General features: G+C 39.7%; 1 protein-coding gene across 1 annotated transcript in view; it reads right to left on the bottom strand.

Annotated features, from left to right (window-relative positions):
* Positions 1 to 422: 422 nt before the first annotated feature.
* The window catches only part of LOC138250112 (protein-lysine methyltransferase METTL21E-like), a 194,715-nt gene continuing 172,863 nt past the window's right edge, over positions 423 to 22,274 (bottom strand). The window contains exon 5 of the mRNA XM_069204558.1: positions 423 to 1,630. Coding sequence (XP_069060659.1) covers positions 1,227 to 1,630 — 404 coding nt within the window. The 3' untranslated portion in view covers positions 423 to 1,226. The remainder of the gene's footprint in view (positions 1,631 to 22,274) is intronic.

Below are 22,274 nucleotides of genomic sequence, written 5' to 3' on the forward strand. Positions count from 1 at the left end.
ATAAAATATTCATCTCTCACCTAATGTGATTGGCTGTTGAAGTGCATCCTTCCATCCCCACTTAAGTACTTGAATTGTACTGCATTAGGGACAAGTTTACAACTATAGCCCTCTGTCCGCTCCTGTTCTCTCTCTTCAGTAGTGTAACAGAAAATGATGGAGCTACCCGTGGAATGTTGTGAGGGACCAATTAGTCATTATCTCACAGATATTCATTGACCTTGGGTTGAATAGTGCCCCATTGAAGGGTTGGGGGCCCCCTGGGGTGTTGGGGAAGGGCCTCTCACTGTACCACAGGGACTGCCAGGCCTGCATTACGCCCCTGTCTCTCTTGTGATTTTCAATATACAGGACGACACAAGGTAGCAGTTTCACAATTGATGATTTTAGAGGTATGGTAAATTATTCAAGATCCAAAACGGTGACAGGGAAATTATTTTAGTTGATCCAACATGTCAGACATATTCACATTTAAGTTATTTAGGCAGGCTTTGTCGTAGAACACAAGACATCAATTTTTATTTGACCCACTCCATTCAGCTGACATTAGAGGGCTCCATAGTTTTCAATTGCAATTTAACCTGCTTTGATGGTCATGGGCCACTTCCCAGGCAGGAAGCGGATGATTTATGGTTTTTAGGTTGTTTGACTTCGGTCCTGATAACCACTTTTCCATGAATGTCATGGGAGTAGATCTTCTTTAAAACAGAGTGTTGTTCTACCATAAAGGCTCCATCCTGTGATTGAAGTGGTAGGGTAAGGTGTTGATTAATTACTTGACATAGGAATGGAAACAGATAATGGAGTGTACTAGTTCCAAGAACAATGGTACAATAACATGTGTGATGCAGTTAAACCTTTCTTAGTCACAGCAAAATAGCATGGCAATCAAAACAAAAAGATTGTGGATCTGAAGCAAGAATGCACATTACACCATTCCAAATACAACACAGAATTTTTCACAAGGTACACTTAAAGGGCAACTACAAGACACACGCCTGTAACAAATGCATGTTCAATAAAGCATTTACAAAAATCTGAAAAGTGTATAAATTTTGATATCAATAAACTGTTTTCTCCAAGATCAGTATCTTTTCTTGACTTTTCTATTATTTACCAACAATGTTCGTTGTCATTTGTTTGTCCCACTTACTCGTTATCTGTTCATTTCATTATCTTGTTTGATTCCATGATTTTTAATTTAGAAGCTACCTGTAAAACAACCATCAGCCAATAATCTTGTTTTTCTTCATGGCTTTATAAAGCTTTATGTTCAGACTTGGGAGATCGTAAATCACTTGTAGATCAAATATCGCTCCGAATCTGTCCACAAATGTGTTTTCCCTATCCAACCTAAATTTCATGGCCCAGAGTATGACTGTGTTGTCCTGGCACAAGTGATCAAAAGTGATCAGGAGCTCCTCCAGGTAGGGGTGAGAGTATACCACATCTGCTGCAATAATGTAGTCAAAGTGATAAGAGGACCTTGGAAACTTTTTCTCTAAATCCATGCCCCAGGTAAGTTCTTTAACTTCTGGTTGGTGCTTGCATTTTTGTTTTGTGTTCCGGGTCACATTGTGCTGTAAGTTTCCAAGCAGCTCTGGCAGGTCTGTGGCAATCACACGAGCGCCTGAAATAGAAGACAACTGTAAGGCTCATAAATATAGAGGTTCACAGGTTAGAACAAAAGCCTCATCTTGCAAAACAGTTCTCCTATCCATTGCTATCTTTGGTATTTTGTGTTTCAATTCTTTATGACATTTTTGAAAACAAAAAAAACATATGAACTAAAATAAAAACACACACCGAATAATTAAAACATAAGTGTACCGATAATGAATTTCCATAATCATTCCATAATGAATAATAGAAAGGAAAAAAGAGGACATAATAACTAATTATTAGGGGAAAAAGAGGGAGAAATCCTGTTCACATATTAATTTTGCAGAGGTAAAGAATAATACTTAATCAAGTGTTAAGAAAATTATGTAAGAGTTTGTTCACTACATTCTATAAAAAGAAAAAGTTCAAGAAGTCGTCATATAACACAACAATATGAGGAGATTCACAAAAAGAGAAATACAACTATTTTAAAAAAGAACCCCCAAATAGCATCAAATTGAGTGAAATTATCATTCAGTTTGTTTATCACTCTTTCAAATTGCGCAACTTCAAACATATCTTTCAACCAAAATTGAATCGTTGGTAAAACATTAGATTTCCAAAAACATAATATGTTAACTTTAGCCAGACTAAGAGCTGTAGATAACCATCTAAATACCTGTGGAGAGGTCCTTTTTAAATTAAAGGTATTGTGTAATAAGGACAATGGGGGCAAAAGAGAGACAATATCAGTTCATTAAGGCGCTCATTATGAGTTTGGCGGGCGGCAGAGTCCGCCCACCAAACTCGTACCGCCATCTGACTGCCAGTGCGGCCAAAACACCGCCGGCCCTATTACAAGTTTCCTGCTGGGCCGCCGGGCAGAAACAGCATTTCTGCCCACCAGCCCAGTGGGAAACAGGGTCTTAACATTGACACTTGCTCGTAATCGAGCCAATGGCAATGTGGCGGGGCAGCGGATGCAGCAGCACCTGACAGCTTTATAATTCAGGCAGTGGAAAGCACAACGGGGCTGTCCATGGGGTACCCTCCATTGCCCATGCCATGTGCATGGGCAGTGCAGGGGCCCCCATGGGGCCCGACACCCCCCATCCCGCCAGCCTTTCCCTGGCAGTCCAACCGTCATGAATAGGCTGGCGGATTGGGGAGTCGTAAAGCCCAGGGCAGCACTGCATGTAGCGCCACCTTGGTGGATTACAACTTCCGAGACCGCCAGGCTATCGACTGGTGCCAATCTGGCAGTGTCAGCGGTCTGACCGTGGCAGCTCCGCCAGACTCGTAATGAGGGCCAATGTCTTTAAATAGCTTACTATTTGTGTCCAGAAAGGATGAATCTCAGGGCATTCCCATAAGACATGCACAATATGGCAATTGATTTGCTGACATCTCCAACAATTGGAATTGGGCTAAGTTTGGCAGAGTAAAGGTTGGCCGGTGACCAATGCCAGTGAATAAGTATTTTAAAGTAATTACATTTCAATCTCATGTCTCAAAGAGCTTGATTATAATTTTCTAAAAGTTTAGTCCAGGCTTTGTCCGAAAAGGTAGTATTAAGTCATGTGGACCAAAAAGTTTTGAAGTTATCTGACGTATCAATTGAGAAGGATCTATCAATTAATATGGAATATAAACCAGATACAGTACCTTTGAATTTTTTCCATGTGAGAATATAGTGAGTGATAGATGAATGCATAATAAGGTCCATAACAGGAGTCTGTTATGGCATTTAAAATGGACGATAATACAATAATTAAACTGTAAATTTGGAAGACGGTATGTCTCCTGCAATTGCAAGAATGATTTCAGGGAATTATTTTGTGTCTGATATGATGTTTATTTTATGATTATTACAAACATACTAATCATTTTAATCATTTGTACTCTACCCCATAATGAAAGATTTAATTGAGACCATCGTATAAAATCCTGTTCAAGTTTATCTACAATAGGATTCCGAATATCCATCATCACATTCTTCAGCCCAGGGATAAGTAACATCCCAAGATTTTTAGGTTGAGAAGATCTCCAATTAAAAGGAAACTTACCTAGGGATGCAGTGTAGTACTGTGTTTATTGGTAGTCCTTCACATTTAGACCAATTCATTTTATACCCAGAAAACTTCAAAAAGTGATTTAGAATGGAAAACAAAGTATTAGCCCAAGAATCCGGTTTTGATAGTGTCAGTAATAGATCATCGGTATAATAAAAAGATTTTACATCCTCCGTAGGGATTACAATACCTTTTATATTGATATTTTGTCTGATTGCTATAGCTAATGGTTCTAAAGCAAGAAGAAACAACAATGGAGAGAGTGGACATCCTTGTCTAGTACCACAAAAAATTGTAAAGTAGTAAGATATAAAGCCATTGCATATAACTGCAGCAGTTGGGGAATGATACATTCCTTTGGTTAACGTAATAAAATCTGTTCCAAATCCCATTCTATCCATAGTTCAGAATAAATATCCCCTTTCCACTCTATCAAAAGCTTTTTCTGCATCTAGCGACAATATCAAGTTTTCTTCTATTTTGTTGTTGCCAAAGTAAGTGTAAAATTGTTTGAAGATGATTTGAAGAGGAAAGGGATGGGACAAAACTGACTTGAGATGGGTAAATAAGTGATGTAATAACTGAATTAAAACGAATCCCAAGTATTTTTGCCAACATTCTAATGTCAGAATTTATCAATGAAATAGGTCTGTAGCTAGAACATTCTAGTGGATCTTTGCCAGGCTTAAGAAAATTAGTGATACATGCTCGCAAACATTCTGGAGAGAAGTGTCCTTTTTTTAATGCTTCATTAAAGAAAGTTTGTAACAATGGGGTTATATGAGTTTTAGTAATCTTATAAAATTCAATAGGAAAGCCATCTTCTCCGGGAGCGTTGCTGGTAGCGAAACAATCAATAGCTTTTGTAATTTCTTTTACTGTTATTTCCCCTTCAAGACAATTTTTCTGTTCTTGAGATAATCTTGGAATATTTAAATTGATGAAAAAATCGACTTCCTCTTTAGTATCTATATACTGTAACGATGTATAGAGTGTTTCATAATAGATCTGGAATTGTGTCAGTATATCAGAGGGTAGTGTAAATAAGTTGCCAGAAGGATTTTTAATAGCAGATATCGTTCTGGAGGATTCTTGTTGGCGTAATTGATATGCTAAAAGTCTTCCAGCTTGCTCCCACCTTTCATAATTGCATTGACGAATTAAAAAGAGACATTTTTCAGCATGAGATGTATAGATTGTTACGTTTAAATTTAACTGAAAGTATTTTCTTTAAAATCTCGGGAGATTTGGTTTTATTATAATTGTTTGTAAGTTATATAAACTCTTTTTCCAAGGATAACCTCTCAGTATTTAATTGTTTTAGATGAGGCTCTTATGATCATACCTCTAATTACTGCTTTGTCAGCTCCCCAAAGTGTATCAACATTTGTAAGTGAATTCTCATTTTCTTCAAGAAATTGTTCCACATCTTGACATAAGCTTAGTTTTGCTCAAGGTGCTTTACATGAAGAAACATTATGGCCCTCATTTTGACTTTGGCGGTTAATTTCACTGGCCGGTAAAGACCAATCCCACCAGACGACCACCAGTGCTGGCAGTCAGCAGACTGACATTTTACGGGTGCTGGCTGCGTTCCACCATTATTGAGGCGGAAAGTAGCCCGCAGTTGTGCTGGTAGTCGGCGCTGCAGAGTCGGGTCCCTCACCGGCACCGCCACCGCCACGCCAGCAGGACTCCTGCCATATTACAAGCGGTAATATGGCTTGGAGGAGTCCTGCTGGCGTGGTGATGGCAGCAAGGGAAGACCGCGAGGACCCATCCCCTCCCGGACGTCCCCCTCGACTGCGGAGGTAAGTGGGCGTCTGTGTGTTTGGGTGCGTGTGTGCATATTTGCCGAGGGGGATGCTGAATGCGTGCATGTATGTGCGCGTGAATAGGGGTGTCTGTGTTGATGAATGGGAGTGAGTGGGTGTGTCTGAGTGCATGTATGTGTATGCTGAATGGGAGTGTATGTGTATGCATGCATGCGTGAAGGGGTGTGGGGGGTGTATGTGAGTGTGGGGACGGGTGGTGGGATGTGTGCATGTGTACGGACATGTGTGTATGAAGATGAGTCTAGCACCAAAGTATAAATATGGAGTTAGATTTGTGCTGAATTAGCGTTAAAAAAAATGATGCTAATTCAGTGCAAAGCTAGTGTAAATTGGGGCCTAAAATTGTTCCTCCTACTGCGGTCTTCTAAGTCAATCATTTTCTGCTACAAATACCAGATACCATGACTTGTGTCAAGCGTCTTATCGAGATGAGACTCAATATCCGTAATGCGACTATCTATTGTCTGCATACGGGAATGAAATTTAGTAATTTCACTTCTTAATCCTTGAATTTCCATGGTATTTGCAGAGACTGCATTATTTACAGACGTAATTGAGGATTTTATATCTAGTAGTTATTTCAGTATTGTGTCCATAGCTGAGGAAGGTAGTTCGGTAGATTCAGCCATTTTACACTTTAAGTCAGTGGCACCAGATTTAGGTAACAGATCTGTCCTATATGATAATTGTTTTACCGCTTTAGATTCTGACATGAGAAATATCTTTTATTCTTCCTCCAGGCTTCATCCAGTATCAGGTGATTTGTTTATGGTCTGAAGACACAGGAGTCATTTCCTTTAGTAACCACACACTTTGTTTTTCATTTTTCTATTCTCTTTTCAATTTCCTAAATTCCCATTAATGATGCAGACTTGAGGGATCTCTCAATTAGAGAGTGCAACTTGTTTTCAATGCTCAAAGTATTTTAACATAGTTCGGGCTATTCATAACAGAAGAAAAAAAAGAAGAAGGGATTCCTCAAAATCAACCTTTTCTTGTTTATATTAACTGGAGAAAAAAAATTATGGGTGCCCAAGAATCATTTAAATAGTAGCAAGTGCAGTTAACTTAACCTATGTGCTCTGCAATATGATTTGTTTGTTCTTTGCTCGATTCCACAAGTAATTATTCAGTCTTCAGGATCACCTAAAAGCCATCTATTTCACTAGAAAATATTAATATAACTTTCCAATTTTCATTCCCCTTTCCAGTAAAAGTCTGTGATCAATAAAAGAGAAAGAACAAAAAAAAAACAGAAAAACGAAAGGGAGCAGTTCACCTTAATTTATTTTCAGATGGACGTTTCCTTAAGCTTTAACTTCAGTTACAGAGTGATTTGCCTCCAAGCAATAAACCCCACTGTGTCCTCACTGCTTCTGACATCTTTATCTTGTTTTATTTATTGCTTGGAGTTCAGAAAAAATTTATTCTGGCACATTTCCATGTCTAGCCACCATCTTCCTTGGTGCCTGACTCCGTCCCCCTAGCTTTGGTATTTTGGGGGACCAGGGCAAGTGATATTTTTCGGGGCCCCTGTTTAAAACAACTCTACATTGTATTAATACTTTTTTGCTAACTCAAGCCCTATATTGCCATACAATATTGACATATGCTAAGGATTAAAATACAAAATGAATTAGAAGTAAGCTAGAGAGACATGGACGTCATTTAGGGGTCTCCAGAAGTCGCAGTATGCCCTTTGCGACCACTGGCCACAGCGGAGGCAGGGGCAGCGCATCAGATATGGATTTAGAACGGGGATGGACCCTGTTTACATTCATTACTCCAAGAATGAAATGACTGTTGCTAATCGCCTGAAACACCACAACATTGCTGCTCAAGTCACATGGCAGTGTACACATTGTTTCTTTCTCCACAGAGGGGTCTGGGAAGCCAATGGAGACATAAGGTAGGGAAGCCTGCTCCGAAATCATTTTATGTAAACAGGTTGTCTTATGCTCATTAGGAGATTTATCTCTGAACTTCTTCAGAGACAAGAAAAAGTAATAGAAGCTCAAGCGGAAAATACTAGGTAGGGAAATACAATAAATACACTTTCACATTTTGTTTCTATGATTGTAGCTGAAATCAAAATAAGAAGGCAGATGTTTTTGGCCACTTAACTTGCAAAGCCATGCACACAGAGCGCAGGAGGACCTTGTTGCCAGGTCCATTTCCAGATCTGCTGCCGTTGGTTCTAAATGTGGACCAGGTGCAATTGTTACAAAATTCTAACAACCTAGGCAGGCTCTGCCTGTGGGCGTGCGCGGCTCTCTTCAGGGGTCATGTCAACCAATTTAATGATGGAAGACTCATTCTGAACAAAGTTTCTACACTGCCTATGTGCAGCCCAGTCTAAGACAGGCCCACAGGTGAGTTACTGATAACATATAGAAGAATCCGCCCTCCACCCTGCCTAGTGCTTCCAAATGTGACCACAGATGCTGCTCAGTGAGAAAATGACCACTCTCTCAGACTGGAACCCAGGTAAATAAATGGCCACATCAGGAAGGAACAAACTCAGGTCTACGAAACACTGGTGCCTGTTAATCATGTGTGGCTTGGAACCTACGCAATTGTATCCTTTACGGCCTCATTACAGAAGAGGAGTGCTTTAGAGGTGAAGATTGCTTTTTAAAACAGAGGTACTTTACCAACCAGAGGTGTTTTACCGGAGAGGGGTGCTTTAATCAAGAGATTATTTACAGAAAAGGTGCCTCACAGGGCGTGTGCATTACAGCGGGTGTACTTTACAAATGTGGAATGTATTACAAAAGAGTGGCATTAACAGGGCACAAATGTGTTTTAAGACAGACGTGCTTTACCAAAAGGATGTAGGTGCTTTAGAGAAGAGGCCTGCTTTACACAAGAGGCATTATTTACTGAAACAGTGCTTCACAGGGTGTAAGCTCTACAGTACGTGTACTTTTCAGGATTAGGGTACATTATAGGAGACTGGTGCACTAGACACAAAGAAAGCTATACAAGAGGTGATCCTTGAGAGGAGAAAGGTGCATTACAGGGGAGTGCTTTCCAGCAGTGCCAGAAGGGCTGGTTTGACAGGTCATTGTGTGGGCTGTGTTTTCTTTTAGCTCTTTGTGGGCCTGTTTTTATGGTCTGCTTGGCCAGTTTCCACTGTTGATTTTGCTGATCTTACCACTAATATTACAAGTTCAAAGTTGCCCCAATTTTCAAACATTGGCCAATTTTACAGTAATCGGTCAAGCTTATAGATGCCACATTTATTCTGGTGCTTAAGCCTATTTTCTGCCTGGCCCCGAAGAGGGGTGTGTCAGGGGAAGTGAGGTGCTTTAGGCAAAAGGGGTGTTTTAGTGAAGGGGTGTGCTTTACAAGAAAGAGGTGGTTTACATGACAGCGGTGTTTTACAAGAGTGAGGTGCTTTACAGCAGAAAGGTACTTTTGATGACAGAGGTGCTTTGCCAGCGAGAGAGATGGTTCACTAGACAGGGGTGCTGTACAGATGAGATGTGCTATAAAGAGGTGATATACAATGAAGTAGGCAATGCTATGAAGAAAAATGTGTTTTAAAAGGTGGATTCTGCAAGCAAAAAGCTTGTTTTAAAGGAGGCTGGCATGGACATCATTTAGGGGTCGCCAGGGGTCACAGCTGCGACCCCTGATTTGCACTTTGCAACCCCTGACACTGTCTTAGAGACTTCTGGCCTCAGAGGTGGCGAAATGAGTGCCAGGAACACAGTGGCAGCTCGCCCTTATGGACATTGGTTGGGACTCCACTCTGTTTTCTTTCAACGTTTGTATTACACTAATAGTGAATAGTTTTTCATTAGTCACTATTAGTGTAATACAAAATGGGGTACGACTAGCTGGAATATAGCGTTCCCTAGCAGCTGAAGTAAGTAAAAAAAAGTGCTTTTAAATGTATGTTGTCTGCAAGCTTGTGGGTTAGTGTCTGTTTATGTGAGAGTATCTGTCTGATTAAATAACTGAGAGCTTCTCTAAAAGGACTTGGTGATGTAAAACACAAGAGTAAATATTTCATAGCACTGCAACTGAACGTTTAACCCCAAGATCCAAACATATACCTTCAGTGTTCCCTGATCCACTTGTTACATTTAAGTAGTAAGGCTATCATATAGTAGACATGTTATATACTTTTTCCTTTTTCTTCTTTTGCTTTTAGTGATCCCATGCATCCCCCATTCACCCCTGCATCATTTAATGTTGGTTCTTTTTGTAGCATCATTCTCTATAGCGCATTCTTGACTTCTTTATCCTTAAAATGTTATTAACATAATGTTCTCATTGCAAATCTGAGGACAGTCTGTAGAAAGGATGTTGACGACTAAGCTTCTTATAATACCTGCTGTCTTAATAACCAATTTTACTTTTCATGCACATGTTTGACTTTATAATAAGGTAGCGAAAGGAATACACTTTTGTACCCACTTTGCATAGCCTGTTGGAAAACAGAAAGCCAACCTGCCTATGATGGCTGCATAGGAGAAATATACTGGCTACAGTCTATGTGGATGCTTGAGCTACACAGGTATCTGTGACTGCAAAAATAAGAATGGCTGTGGGATAGTGAGTAGTTAGTGTGGTCCACTCACAGACACCTTGCTGCTCATTAGTTGGCTATGGCATGTTGCAACCAAAACTGAACTCTCCACAATGCACTGTTTCACTATTGGTTTCATAGTTCCTCATCCACCCTAAAAGCTGTGCAGAAACCATTGCTTTGTGGAGGAGACAAAATGCAGTGCACATGACTAGCCCAGTAAACTGAGCAAACTATTTCCCCTCCTCTTTGCTTTCCCGTCCTTTACCATTGTATCTTTCTGTGTGGCCACTCTTGTTCTTTCTGCCACCAAAAGTGTTTCTCTCTGTTTGGTCTAAAATGTGATACTCTTCCTAGGAGCTGGATTCTGACATAGACCATGGCAGTGTGCTCCTCCATTCTCTGAACTGGCATTGAGACACTTCCTGCTCCCCTCTCTTACCCTGCTCTCCAGTGAGGAGTCCCATTTCCTCTCTGGAGGCCATCTTCAGTGTGCAATGTTTTAACTATTTGCCTTTGTAACTAAAATATTTATGATTATTATTCATCATATTGTCAAGGCACTCCTTCATGGTGTCATCATCACTGGAGGTCACGGTGCACTGTGACATCATGTCCTTTGTTATAAGTGTCAGTGTCTTTGCCAAACTGTGATGTAAAATCTAGTATGTTGCCACATTTTATCAAACATTTCTTTGGGTGGTGAACCTCAACAAACCTCCCTTGCTCAGTCATCTCACGCAACATCATGGCTTGGTATTGCCTTGTTTCCTAGACCAAATACCCTGGCTAACTAAATTGTTCATTTAATTTGAATAAATAACCATGCATCACACATAAATTGCACTTGAAGTCACTTTTAGAGTAATGGTGTCAGGCGGTCCAGATATTTTATCACAGTTAAAACGAGAGAAGGAGAAGAAAGTGAAAATGTGGGTGTGGAATAATTTTGAGACAATGGTATTGCACCTGTGTTTCATTACTTAAGCACTGGCAAGGCTTGGCTTTAACCATCCACTAATATCCTAGTATTGAAAGGTTTAGAAAGCTCTTGCCGTCACTGCTTTATTTGTAAAAGAATAAGTGCCAGGTCTACAGTTTTGCTGGGAAGCCTGTGACCAACACTGCTGAATGTCAGGGTACTGAATACCAAGGCTGCATAGTATGATTACACCTCATACCTCTTTAATATCCCACCAGTCACTCACTGCCACCTTATCACAATCTTTCAATTTTATTTCCATCCCTGCTTTGTCCTTTATCACAGTTTTTTCATCTTTATCTTCTTCCTTCTTTCCCTTTTCTGTGTTTTCTCTCTCTTGATCGCTTACAAAAAATAAGTGCTGGTCCCCAAATTGAGTGTCAGCGGGCCCACCTGCAACCAGCGGCTCAAATTAAGCACTGCTTGTGGTGTACCTATAAGGACCTTGTTATGTGCCTTAGTTATATGGAATGCTTGGTTAGCAAGCATCCATGGAATGCTAGTGGCCAAGTGTGTTAGGATGTTAGGGTCAGTTAAAGGAGGGATACAGGATGTGAAGCTGTGTACAGATCGGTTCCTCAGCTATAATAAACACAATTACTTATTTCCATCCTGAGTGTTTATTATTTAACACTGGTGAAGAGAGCTGATGAGTTACCGGACCTGTGCAGCATTGGAGACATTATTTTCAAGAATTACCAACTAATCAGAACCGTGTAGGATGTGTATTACACGCAACAACGCTGGATACAGACTCAAGTAAGACTAATTCATTGAGAAATAGACGCCTGCCATTAATAGAGAAATCCAGCACACCTTGACGGTTGAGCAGTCAGCGTGCGTTCCATATTTGATGCGCAGCCACGCACAAGTGCATTTTTGGTAATAACCAGAACTAAATTTACTACATTCCAGTTGGAATCTTCTTTAATAATGCAAGCGTGGGGCAGCCGAGATACGTGACGACGTGGAACCCTGACATGAGCGCATGCATGTTAGAAACAACGTAGAAAAGCAATGTTAAACAATGCACTAGTGGCCATCTGATCTGTTGGGCTACTTCGTATTTAGCTACATCAAAAGCACGATGATGATCTTATCGGTTGCCTGGGCGATTCAGCAACAGGCACGCTTGATATTTATGTAACAATGTTTACCGTGGCCTGTGAGAATTCAGCGGCAGGCATGCATAATATTTATATAACCAGCCGTTTTGAATACAAAAGGCACATAGTTGTACATAAATGTACATAATTTATTATCTACATTACTGTTGCCGTGGAAGTTCAGCGACAAGCACACTTTGTATTCCTGCAACTTGCCGTATTTTATGTGGTCATTTCAAGTTCTACAGAGTGACTAAAACGTATGGAATAATTACTGTAAGAAGATTTTTTTTTGTCTTACATATATTTATTACCATCCTATAATTGATTACTCTTACAATTCTGTTTGTGGCAATTATAGCGTTCTTTGTATGGCAACCGTCATGACCACACAGAATTACAACATCAGTCCTCCTTGAGCGTTTTGGTCATCTGGATTAGAGCCTTACTTGAAGTGGCAAGAATGGAAGGCGTACTTCATAAACTACATTGATGCAGTAGATGAGTCAGGCAAAATTGCTCCGGAACAAAAGAAAATCATTTTATTACATTCACTAGGACCAGATTGTCTTAAAGTATATAATCACATGACTAAAGTGCAAATGGATAGTGACATAAATGTGTATAATCTTGCACTGTTAGATCTGGATAACCATTTAGCACCAGAGGTATGTGTGGATCGCACAAGACACAAATACTTTCAAAGAAAACAAGGTAAATCTGAATCAGTAGATAATTATGTATCAGAGTTAAAAGAATTGGCACAAGAGTTTAATTTTGGAGGTTTGCATGATGAATTGATAAGGGATCAACTCGTTATGCACGCATGTAACCCTGCGATACAAGAGAGACTTTGGGTGAATGGTGGTGGTTCATTAGAGGATATTCTTGCCATTGTACGTAGGGCAGAGATCTCAAGTAGATGCGCTACAGCACTCAAACAAGACACTGTTGAACATGAATTAGTGAGGAAGGTGAATGTGAGTTTAGAGAAGAAAGGACATTCAAAATCTAATAGTAATAAAAGTAAAAATGAACAAGCAAGATAAACAAGTAAAAGAACTAACAAGATGTTACAGCAGTGACAATACAGACCATTTAGCTTATAGTAAAAATAGTCCTGCAGCCAAACTAAAGTACAGTAATTGTGGTAGTATAGGCCACTTTGCAAAACTATATAGGAGGAGGAACAGAAAAGTTAAATATGTTAATGACATAAAGGCAGAGGGTGGTTTGTTAAGCAGTGAAGAAGAGGAAGTGGATACAGATGTAAATAAACTGGGCATGAATGTAAAGAGTAACATGGTGTTAAATATCAATGGAAATGTATGTAAAAACAAGCTAGAATGCTGGATGGAGATTTGGGGAGTGGGTGTTAAAATGTATGCGGATTCTGGATCACCTTACACCATCATTAAAGATGAGGTATGGAAATTATAATTTGTACAAAAAGTAGGAGCATATTTATTGAACCCTGGCATACATCCAGAGGGATACAGTGGTGAAAAGATTGAAATGTTGGAGTACAGATGGTTTGCATTTAAATTCAAAAACAGAAAAAATAGAGGTAAATTGTATGTTGCCAAAACAGGTCCACCAGTACTTGGATGGTTTGACCAGAAAAAGTTACACATTATTTTAGATCCGAATAGTAAGGAACACGTTTTAGTGGTGGATGAGGGCATTACGGTGAGCAACAAAATACTAAGACAATTCCCTGCAGTGTTCAGTAAGGATTTGGGCAATCTGAAAGGAGTTGAACACAATTATTTTTAAAAGATAATGCTGTACCTAAGGGTAAAAAAATCACAACATACCTATACTGGTGAGAGATGAGGCCTCTAAGGAACTTGAAAGGTTGGTGGCATGTGAAATAATTGAACCTATTGAGGCAGCAGACTGGATTTCTCCCTTGGTGGCAGCCAGGCGCAGCAACAGGAAAATAAGATTGTGTGTGGATTAGCGTAATTGAAATATTAATATCATAATAGATAAGCTTTCTCTTCCCACAAAATTGTTACATGTTTAAAGAATGCTAAATGTTTTTCTACGATAGACCTATCGTCTGCAAACCATCAAATTTCCTTGTCACATGAATCAAGGAAACCCCTTTTGGTTGCTTCCAATTTAGAAGGAAGCCTTTAGGAATGGCATTAGCAGCTGCTGCATTGCAGAGGCTCATGTTCCAATTGTTCAACAAGGTTCAAGGTGTTACCTTCTTTCAGGACGATGTCCTGGTATTTGGTTCAAATAAAGAAGAACAAGAGTCTAGGCTTTTTTGGAATTTTTGAGAATATTAGAAGAAAGGCGTCTCACTGTAGAACATTCAAAATGTAAGTTTGTGGAAAAGAATGTCACCTATTTAGAACATATAATTGATTAATTTGGTGTTAAACCAAAGGCAACCTTGGTAACAGCCATTGAGAATGCACCTATACCATCTATCAAGGATATGGAATGGTCGAATTTTGCGCTAAGTACATCCCTAATTTTGCAGAAAAAAACATATAATATTTGTCAGTTATTGAAGAAAAACTGTACGTTTATGTGGTCCCCAGAATGTGGAGATGATTTTAAAAACATAAAATTGCAAGTTGCTAATTCTACAGCGTTAAAGAGCTTTGACCCTTCAGCAGATAGCATCATCCCACTACTGATGCCAGTATCAAGAGTCTTGGGGCAGTTGTATCCCAAAAGGACAGTCTGGGGAGACAGAATAGAGTTGCATATGCATCTATATCTTTGTCTCCCTGTGAAAAGAAATGCCCAATCATTGAAAGAGAGGTGTTATCTTGTGCTTTGGCATTAGAACATTTAGAATAATTTGTTTGGGATAAGGTGTGTATGATTTGTTGCAATCATAAGCCCCTAGTTGAAATCTTAACTACAGAAGGTTCAGTTGGTGCCTCCTCAAGACTAGCAAGAAAGTGTATGTGCATGCAAAACTTTGTGTACAATATCATTTACACACCAGGGAAGGATAATGTTGTTGCTGATTTTTTGATGGAACACCTGTTATACTAGAAAAATGTGAAGATGAGAAGTGGAATGAATTTCAAGTGGCAATGATACATGATCAGGACTATTCTGCAATCAACAAGGATGAATGGCAAAATGAATATATGAAAGACCAGACTTTACAAGAAATTCTTATATATGTTGTGAGTGGTTGGCCAAGGAAAGAATCCTTAAATCCATCTGTTAAACTACATTGGGAGATAAGGCCAGAGTTGGCAGTTAATGAAGGAACCTTGTCAAGAAGAGAAAGGATTACCCACCCCCGAAAGTCTACGCGAAAGTATCATGGATTTATTCCATGAGGGGCATTCTGGTATTGTTAGAACCAAGTCGATTTTCAAGAATCTGTTCTGGTGGCGTAGGACAGATTTACATATTGAGAGGAAAGTAAGGGAGTGTAGTGCCTGTTCTACGGCTGATAAATTATTACATACATTATGCCCACTTATGAGTAACAGGTTTTCCCTATGGAGCCATGGGATACTGTTGTCATAGACATTATGGGACTGGTGGGTGAACAGCAAAAATATTTGTTAGTATTAATTGATTTATTTTCTAGATGGTCAGTGGTTAGAGTAGTTGAAAAGGCAGATACCAATTCAGTGTTAGAATTTCTGGATAACACATTCTCGTACAAAGGAATTCCAGCTTCTATAGTAAGTGATATTGGAGTTCAATTTTTAGCTAGAAAAGCCAAAGCATGTTTTGACAAACTAGGAATAAAGCATAGAACCACCTCTTTATATAATCCCAGTGGGAATGGTGTGGTGGAAAGATCTAGCTGTGTGTTAAGTGGTACCTTTCAGTTGGCTATAAGGATTGGGTTAATATGATTGGAAAAACTATTTGGGCATATTGTGTAACTTGCAATGATGCTACTGTATTACCACCATTTGTGATTATGAGAGGTAGGAAACCAAGATCCAAGTATAATCCTGGATGGTTATTTTGTACAGGGGAAGAATTTTGGTTGAAAGACGAAGAAAGGGATCAAATGCAACTTGCACATAACAAAAGTAAAGAATATTATGATGCTAAACATGTAGTAAAGTCAGCAAGAACAGAAGTTGGAGATTGGGTACATGTGAAAAAATGGGATTGGTACGTACATTTTATGACCCTGAAGAGGTGGTGGAAGTTTTGCAGAATGCTGTGAGATTAAGGAATGGCAAGGTGTGGAACTTAAACAGAATAGCAATAGAAAGAAAGATTGAATGTAAGAAACATGGTGAGTTTGAATGGCTTCAGGATGAAGTAGAGACACCATGTACTTCTGGAATAAAAGAGAAGAGGGATGCTATTAATACACCAGGTAATAGTGAGCTAAATGTCCAAGGGGATTCTACACAGGAATTTACCATAAATGAACAAGAAAATCTTAAAAGGGACAAAGGGGGGAATGTGAAAACACAAAGCATTACAGACGACAGGTCCAACTCAAAAGACTTAGGAGACCAGGATCCCAGTCAAAACACTATAAGGAGAAGGAACGCTCATGGTTGGTTAAAAGATTACATGGTTGACAATAGTAAGTAATTATCTTATGATATTGTATTTTAATTGGGTAAAATATATAAATAGCTACACCATTTATAATTTGCATGTACATTTTTTATTATTATTATTTCTATGTATGTTAGTAATGTAAAAGGAGGGGGATGTGTTATGTTGCTTAGTTACATGGAATGCTTGGTTAGCAAGCATCCATGGAATATTAGCATTCAACTGTATTAGGATGCTAGAGTCAGTTGAAGGCTGGACACAGGACGTGAAGCTGTGTCCAGATTTGCTCCTCAGCTATAATAAACACAATTACTTATTTGCATCCTGAGTGTTTATCACTTAACAGACCTGCATCAAACACTGAAATTCCATTACTGAGGGCGTAAGATAAATTGTTCATGTTGTGAAGAATTGTTATCCTGCAGTTTACAAGTTAAATTCCAGTACAAGTAGGTCAGGGGGGTGAGTATGTGGACAAAGATCTATGTGAAACCTGCATACAAGAGGCTGCAATAAGAGTAAATCAGATTGTGTAGTTAATGTGCCTTCTGCTTAAATGTGCATGTTCATAGCATACAAACGCATACACAAATAATTTTATGTACAACTGCATTAAGCCTTGCAGCCGTCTTACTGGTAATATATCCTCTGTGCTGCAGGTCACACACATCAGATATGTGCTGTGAGAGAGCTCTATGACTTTATCAGTACTGGCATATCCTGCAACCAACAAGTTGATTTTGAAGTGCTTTAAAAACGTTTTATGATACTGGGGTGTACTTTAAATCGAGACATATATGTGCTGTAAGACCTTTATGGCTCTTTCTATACTGATATATTTATGCAGGGTGTAAATCAGGACTGAGGTGCTTTTTAGGAGCTGTCTGCTTGTTTTGATGCTATGGTCCCACAGTGCACTGATGCACTGTGAGAGCTCTAATAATATATAATGATATTACTAGAAATATGTACTCTGGGCCACAGTATCGATGTTAGAACTCATCAGCTGTCAGTACTTTGAAACCAAAGGACAGTGAAAACCCATATGGATCACATGTCTTGGGACTATTGAACTAGTGTGCTGTACATGTCAGGATTGAGGTGCATTAGAAGAACTCTTTTGATATCTCAGTGGTAGGAAAGGTTAAATAGTTGTGGATAATAACAACTCGATGTGTGTCTCAATAAAGGAAAAATAATGCACGTTGCAAGTCAAGTGTGATGGTTGTGCTTGGACAAAGCATATCTCTGCAGCTCTCTGTGTAATGTTCAAGTGGCAACATGACTACTCCTCTGTCTGTTTTAGTTTCATTTTTTATCTAATATTTAATTGTGCTAGTGTTTATTGTACTTTGACAAATGGCATGTGATGTCATCTGGGTCAAAGGATGTGTGATGTCCCAGCTCTCCACGTGCAGCTGCATCACTCTTGCTCCTGTCTTTTGAGTGCCTTATCCTTGTTTTTCCCTCATTCTTGCTGGTCTCCTTGCTTTTTCCCCTGTTTTTTTGTGTGCCTTCTCCTTGCTTTTCTCTCGTTTTCACTGCTTTCTCCGTGCTCTTTCCCCTGTTTTTTGTGTGTCTTCTCCTTGCTCTTCCCTCATTTTCACTGCTTTCTCCTTGCTTTTCCCCCCATTTTGTGTGCAAACTCCCCACTCAACTCCAGACCATCACCTAACTTCCGGAATTCTGAAGGGCCCACAAGACCTGGCCATTCAAATGAGCCTCCAGGACCTGCAAGTGTGTGGATACCCTGTCGGGTGATTAGCCGCACTTAACAAATAGTGACTGATTGACTGATCGATTGGTTGATTGATTGAGTGATCCTGTGACGCCATCATGGTCAAAGGGCATTTGATGTCACTTCCACTACCCCTGGTATTCTGATGAATTGACGTCCATGTAGAGAGAAAGTTCACTTTCCCTGGGGTCCTTTGCAAAGTGGGGACCATGGGCATTTGCCCACTTTGCTCATGCCTTAAAATGTCTCTGCACCTAGCCTTGGTCTAATTCGCTTTTAGGTGTTAAAGGCTAATCTCAACATTGTATCTCATAATGCAAACAGCATGTAAGAAGTGGCATGCATCCTGTGTAACACGACAGAACGCATAATTATATAATGCTTACAGGCTAATGACCATACTATAAATTAGTTCAGCTTCATGTCAACTAGCACAAATCTGTTACTGGAGGGATAAGGAGATCCAACTAAACCTGCCTCCAATGATTCCCAATTAGGACATTTTTCAAGTATATGTATAAATAATTTACCATTTAAGTATACAGCATATATCAATGGCTAAAATGGAAACAGCATAAATTACACACTTTAAAATTAGCAAATTACATTAAAAGGAAAAAAATAAAGCCATATGAAAGAAATACCGAGAGTAAAGCATTGATCCTGTTCTCTTTCTGCACAGGAGAGATTCTTCACACCTACTTGGAACCCGAAGGTCCTGAATGAATCATTGAAAAACCCTGGTGGAAAAGGTAATTCAAGCAACTCATACGAAACACACTTTTTGCTAAGGAAGGGGCCTGTAAATGTTGGCTTGCATTAATTCTGCCATTACATTTTGTACTACACACCCTGTGCTAGTGGATGAAGACTATACCTGGTAAGAGCAAAATGTATACGTTCTAAAAACTGTAATCTCTACAGGACATTTGATAGGGGAACAGAAATGCCCACTTGATATGCATGCATCTGTTAGACCTGGCCCTTTTTGCAGGGTCATCCCCAAACATTTTACCTTCTTTCGCCTATCTTTTCTGACCTGTTTTATTGGCTTTTGGGCTCTGGGTGTGAGGCCGTGGAGACCGGTGGCGCCCCACTTGCGGGCTGCGGTCAGATCAGCGGTCCGCGTCTCGGATGGATATTTTCTGCTGCGGGCCACTTTTCGGGCTGCAACCTGTTTTTTGGGCCGCAGCACGATCTGAAATGTTCCCTTTGGGCTCTGTTTCGCGCTGCACCTGCTTTTTGCCCTCGTAGTTTTGCAGTTTTTCTTCTTTGGACATATCTTCTCCTTCCCAGGAATCTTTGTTTCCTTCCCTGAATGCTTTGCTCTCTACTTTTTATACTATGGCTATTTTCCCATTCACATTCAGGTGGCTTTTCCCAATCCAAGATGGTGTCTTTAATACTTCCTTCATGTCCCTTCCTGTTTGTCAGTATATAAGCACAGTTGGTCCTCTGTTCCTTGCATTGCAAACACTTCCGTTCTGGTTGTGCTCCTCTCTCCCGTATCTTATGATTTTGAACTTCTCCTGTTTTTCTCTGCCTGCAATTTTTGTTTCAGATTTTTGTGCTTCTCTTTTTTCTTTAACATCTTTTTCAGGAGTTCCTTGATCTGAGGTTTTTCCTTAGGTTGAGTTTTTTCCTCTGGGACTCCTTCTGGAGGTTACGACCTGCTTGGTGTTCTATTATCAGCAGCACCGTGGCTACTGGAAAGGGTCGCCCCTACCTTGGTCAATCCAGAACAAGCAAGAAAGCAGGTGGTGCCCAGAGACTGGCAGATTACAGTGGTAAGAAGAGTTCAGGTCGTGACACTGGGCACTTTACCACTGCTGACCAGTGCTAAAGTGCAAGTGTTCTCTGTCTAAATTGGGTTGGTGATTGGTTTTCTCCATGATTGGCACATTTGATTTACTAGTAAGTCCCTAGTAAGGTGCACTGGAGGTGCCAAAGGCCTGTAAATCAAATGCTACTAGTGGGACTGCAAAGCACACAATGTTCATGGGGAATCATTTGCATACAAATATTTCAGCAATATTAAATACTATTAATTTTGGGATTAACTATAAATCAAATTCCATAAATAAATAAATCTTCAAACAGCGTGTAATTTGTCTCTGGAAAAATTAAGAATTTTTCTACATACACCCCATACATAGGTCTCAGTATTAGGAGTTGGACTATTTGACCACTGAGGTAGCTATGACTGCATAGCTGTTTGTAGTAGGATCCACATTAACTTTGATGTTTTAGAGGCCTCTGGCTGATACAGGTTTGTTTTGTGTACCATATTGTTGATCATTTATTGTATCTGATTAGATTTTATGAAAGATATTCAGTTCCAAGATGGCCACCACAGTTTTGTGGACTGGTCATGTGATTTTTAAGTTGTAAGGCCTTCCAAGAGTTTGGTTGAGAGGGACTATTTGACCACAGAGGTAGTTATGACTGTATACCTGTGTTTAATAAGATCTGCATTCACTCTGATGTTTGAATGCGTCATATTGTTGCCTATTTTTTGTATGGAATGTTAGGACCGATAAGGAATTCAATAGGCTTGATGAAAGATATTCTATTCCAAGTTGTGTGAATAAGTCATGTGATTTCTAAAGGGCTATGCCCTCCAGGCATTTGGTTAAAAGGGACTGTTTGTTTGCACCACTGAGCTTTATGATTGATTCAAGCCCAGTTAGAGTTTATGTATCTGTGGTGAAGTAACTAATATTTGTGTCTAATGGATTTATGTTCCATAGCGACCTGTTTAGTGTGTTTGTGAGAATCTGGTTAACCACTTCGCTGCCAGGCCTTTTCCCCCTCCTGTGCCAGGCCTTTTTTTGCCTATTTGGGGCAGTTCGCGCTTAGGCCCTCATAACTTTTTGTCCACATAAGCTAACCAAGCCAAATTTGCGTCCTTTTTTTCCAACATCCTAGCGATTCTAAAGATACCCAGACTTTGTGGGTTCCCCTGAAGGAGGCCAAGAAATTGGCCAAAAAACAGTGAAAATTTCGTTTTTTTCAAAAAAATTGGAAAAAGGGGCTGCAGAAGAAGGCTTGTGGTTTTTCCCCTGAAAATGGCATCAACAAAGGGTTTGCGGTGCTAAACTCAGCAGCTTCCCAGCTTTCAGGAACAGGCAGACTTGAATCCGAAAACCCAATTTTTCAACACAATTTTGGCATTGTACTGGGGCATACCCCATTTGTGCAATTTTTTGTGCTTTCAGCCTCCTTCCAGTCAGTGACCGGAATGGTCATGAAACCAATGCTGGATCCCAGAAACCTAAACATTTCTGAAAAGTAGACAAAATTCTGAATTCATCAAGGGGTCATTTGTGTAGATCCTACAAGGGTTTCCTACAGAAAATAACAGCTGAAAAAGAAAAATATTGAAATTGAGGTGAAAAAAACATCAATTTTTCTCTACTTTTTACTCTGTAACTTTTCCCTGCAATGTCAGATTATCGAAAGCAATATACCGTTACGTCTGCTGGACTCCTCTGGTTGCGGGGATATATAGGGTTTGTAGGTTCATCAAGAACCCGAGGAACCCAGAGCCAATAAATGAGCTGCACCCTGCAGTGCGTTTTCATTCTATACCGGGTATACAGTAATTCATTTGCTGAAATATAAGGAGTAAAAAATAGCTATCAAGAAAACCTTTGCATTTCCAAAAAGGGCACAAGATAAGGTGTTGAGGAGCAGTGGTTATTTGCACATCTCTGAATTCCGGGGTGACCATAGTAGCACGTGAATTACATGGAATTTCTCAAATAGATGTCTTTTTTACACACACCCCTATATTTGGAAGGAATAAATGTAGAGAAAGACAAGGGGCAATAACACTTGTTTTGCTATTCTATGTTCCCCCAAGTCTCCCGATAAAA

The sequence above is a fragment of the Pleurodeles waltl genome, chromosome 8 (genome assembly GCF_031143425.1).
Source record: "Pleurodeles waltl isolate 20211129_DDA chromosome 8, aPleWal1.hap1.20221129, whole genome shotgun sequence".
In the NCBI taxonomy this organism is placed as follows: domain Eukaryota; kingdom Metazoa; phylum Chordata; class Amphibia; order Caudata; family Salamandridae; genus Pleurodeles; species Pleurodeles waltl.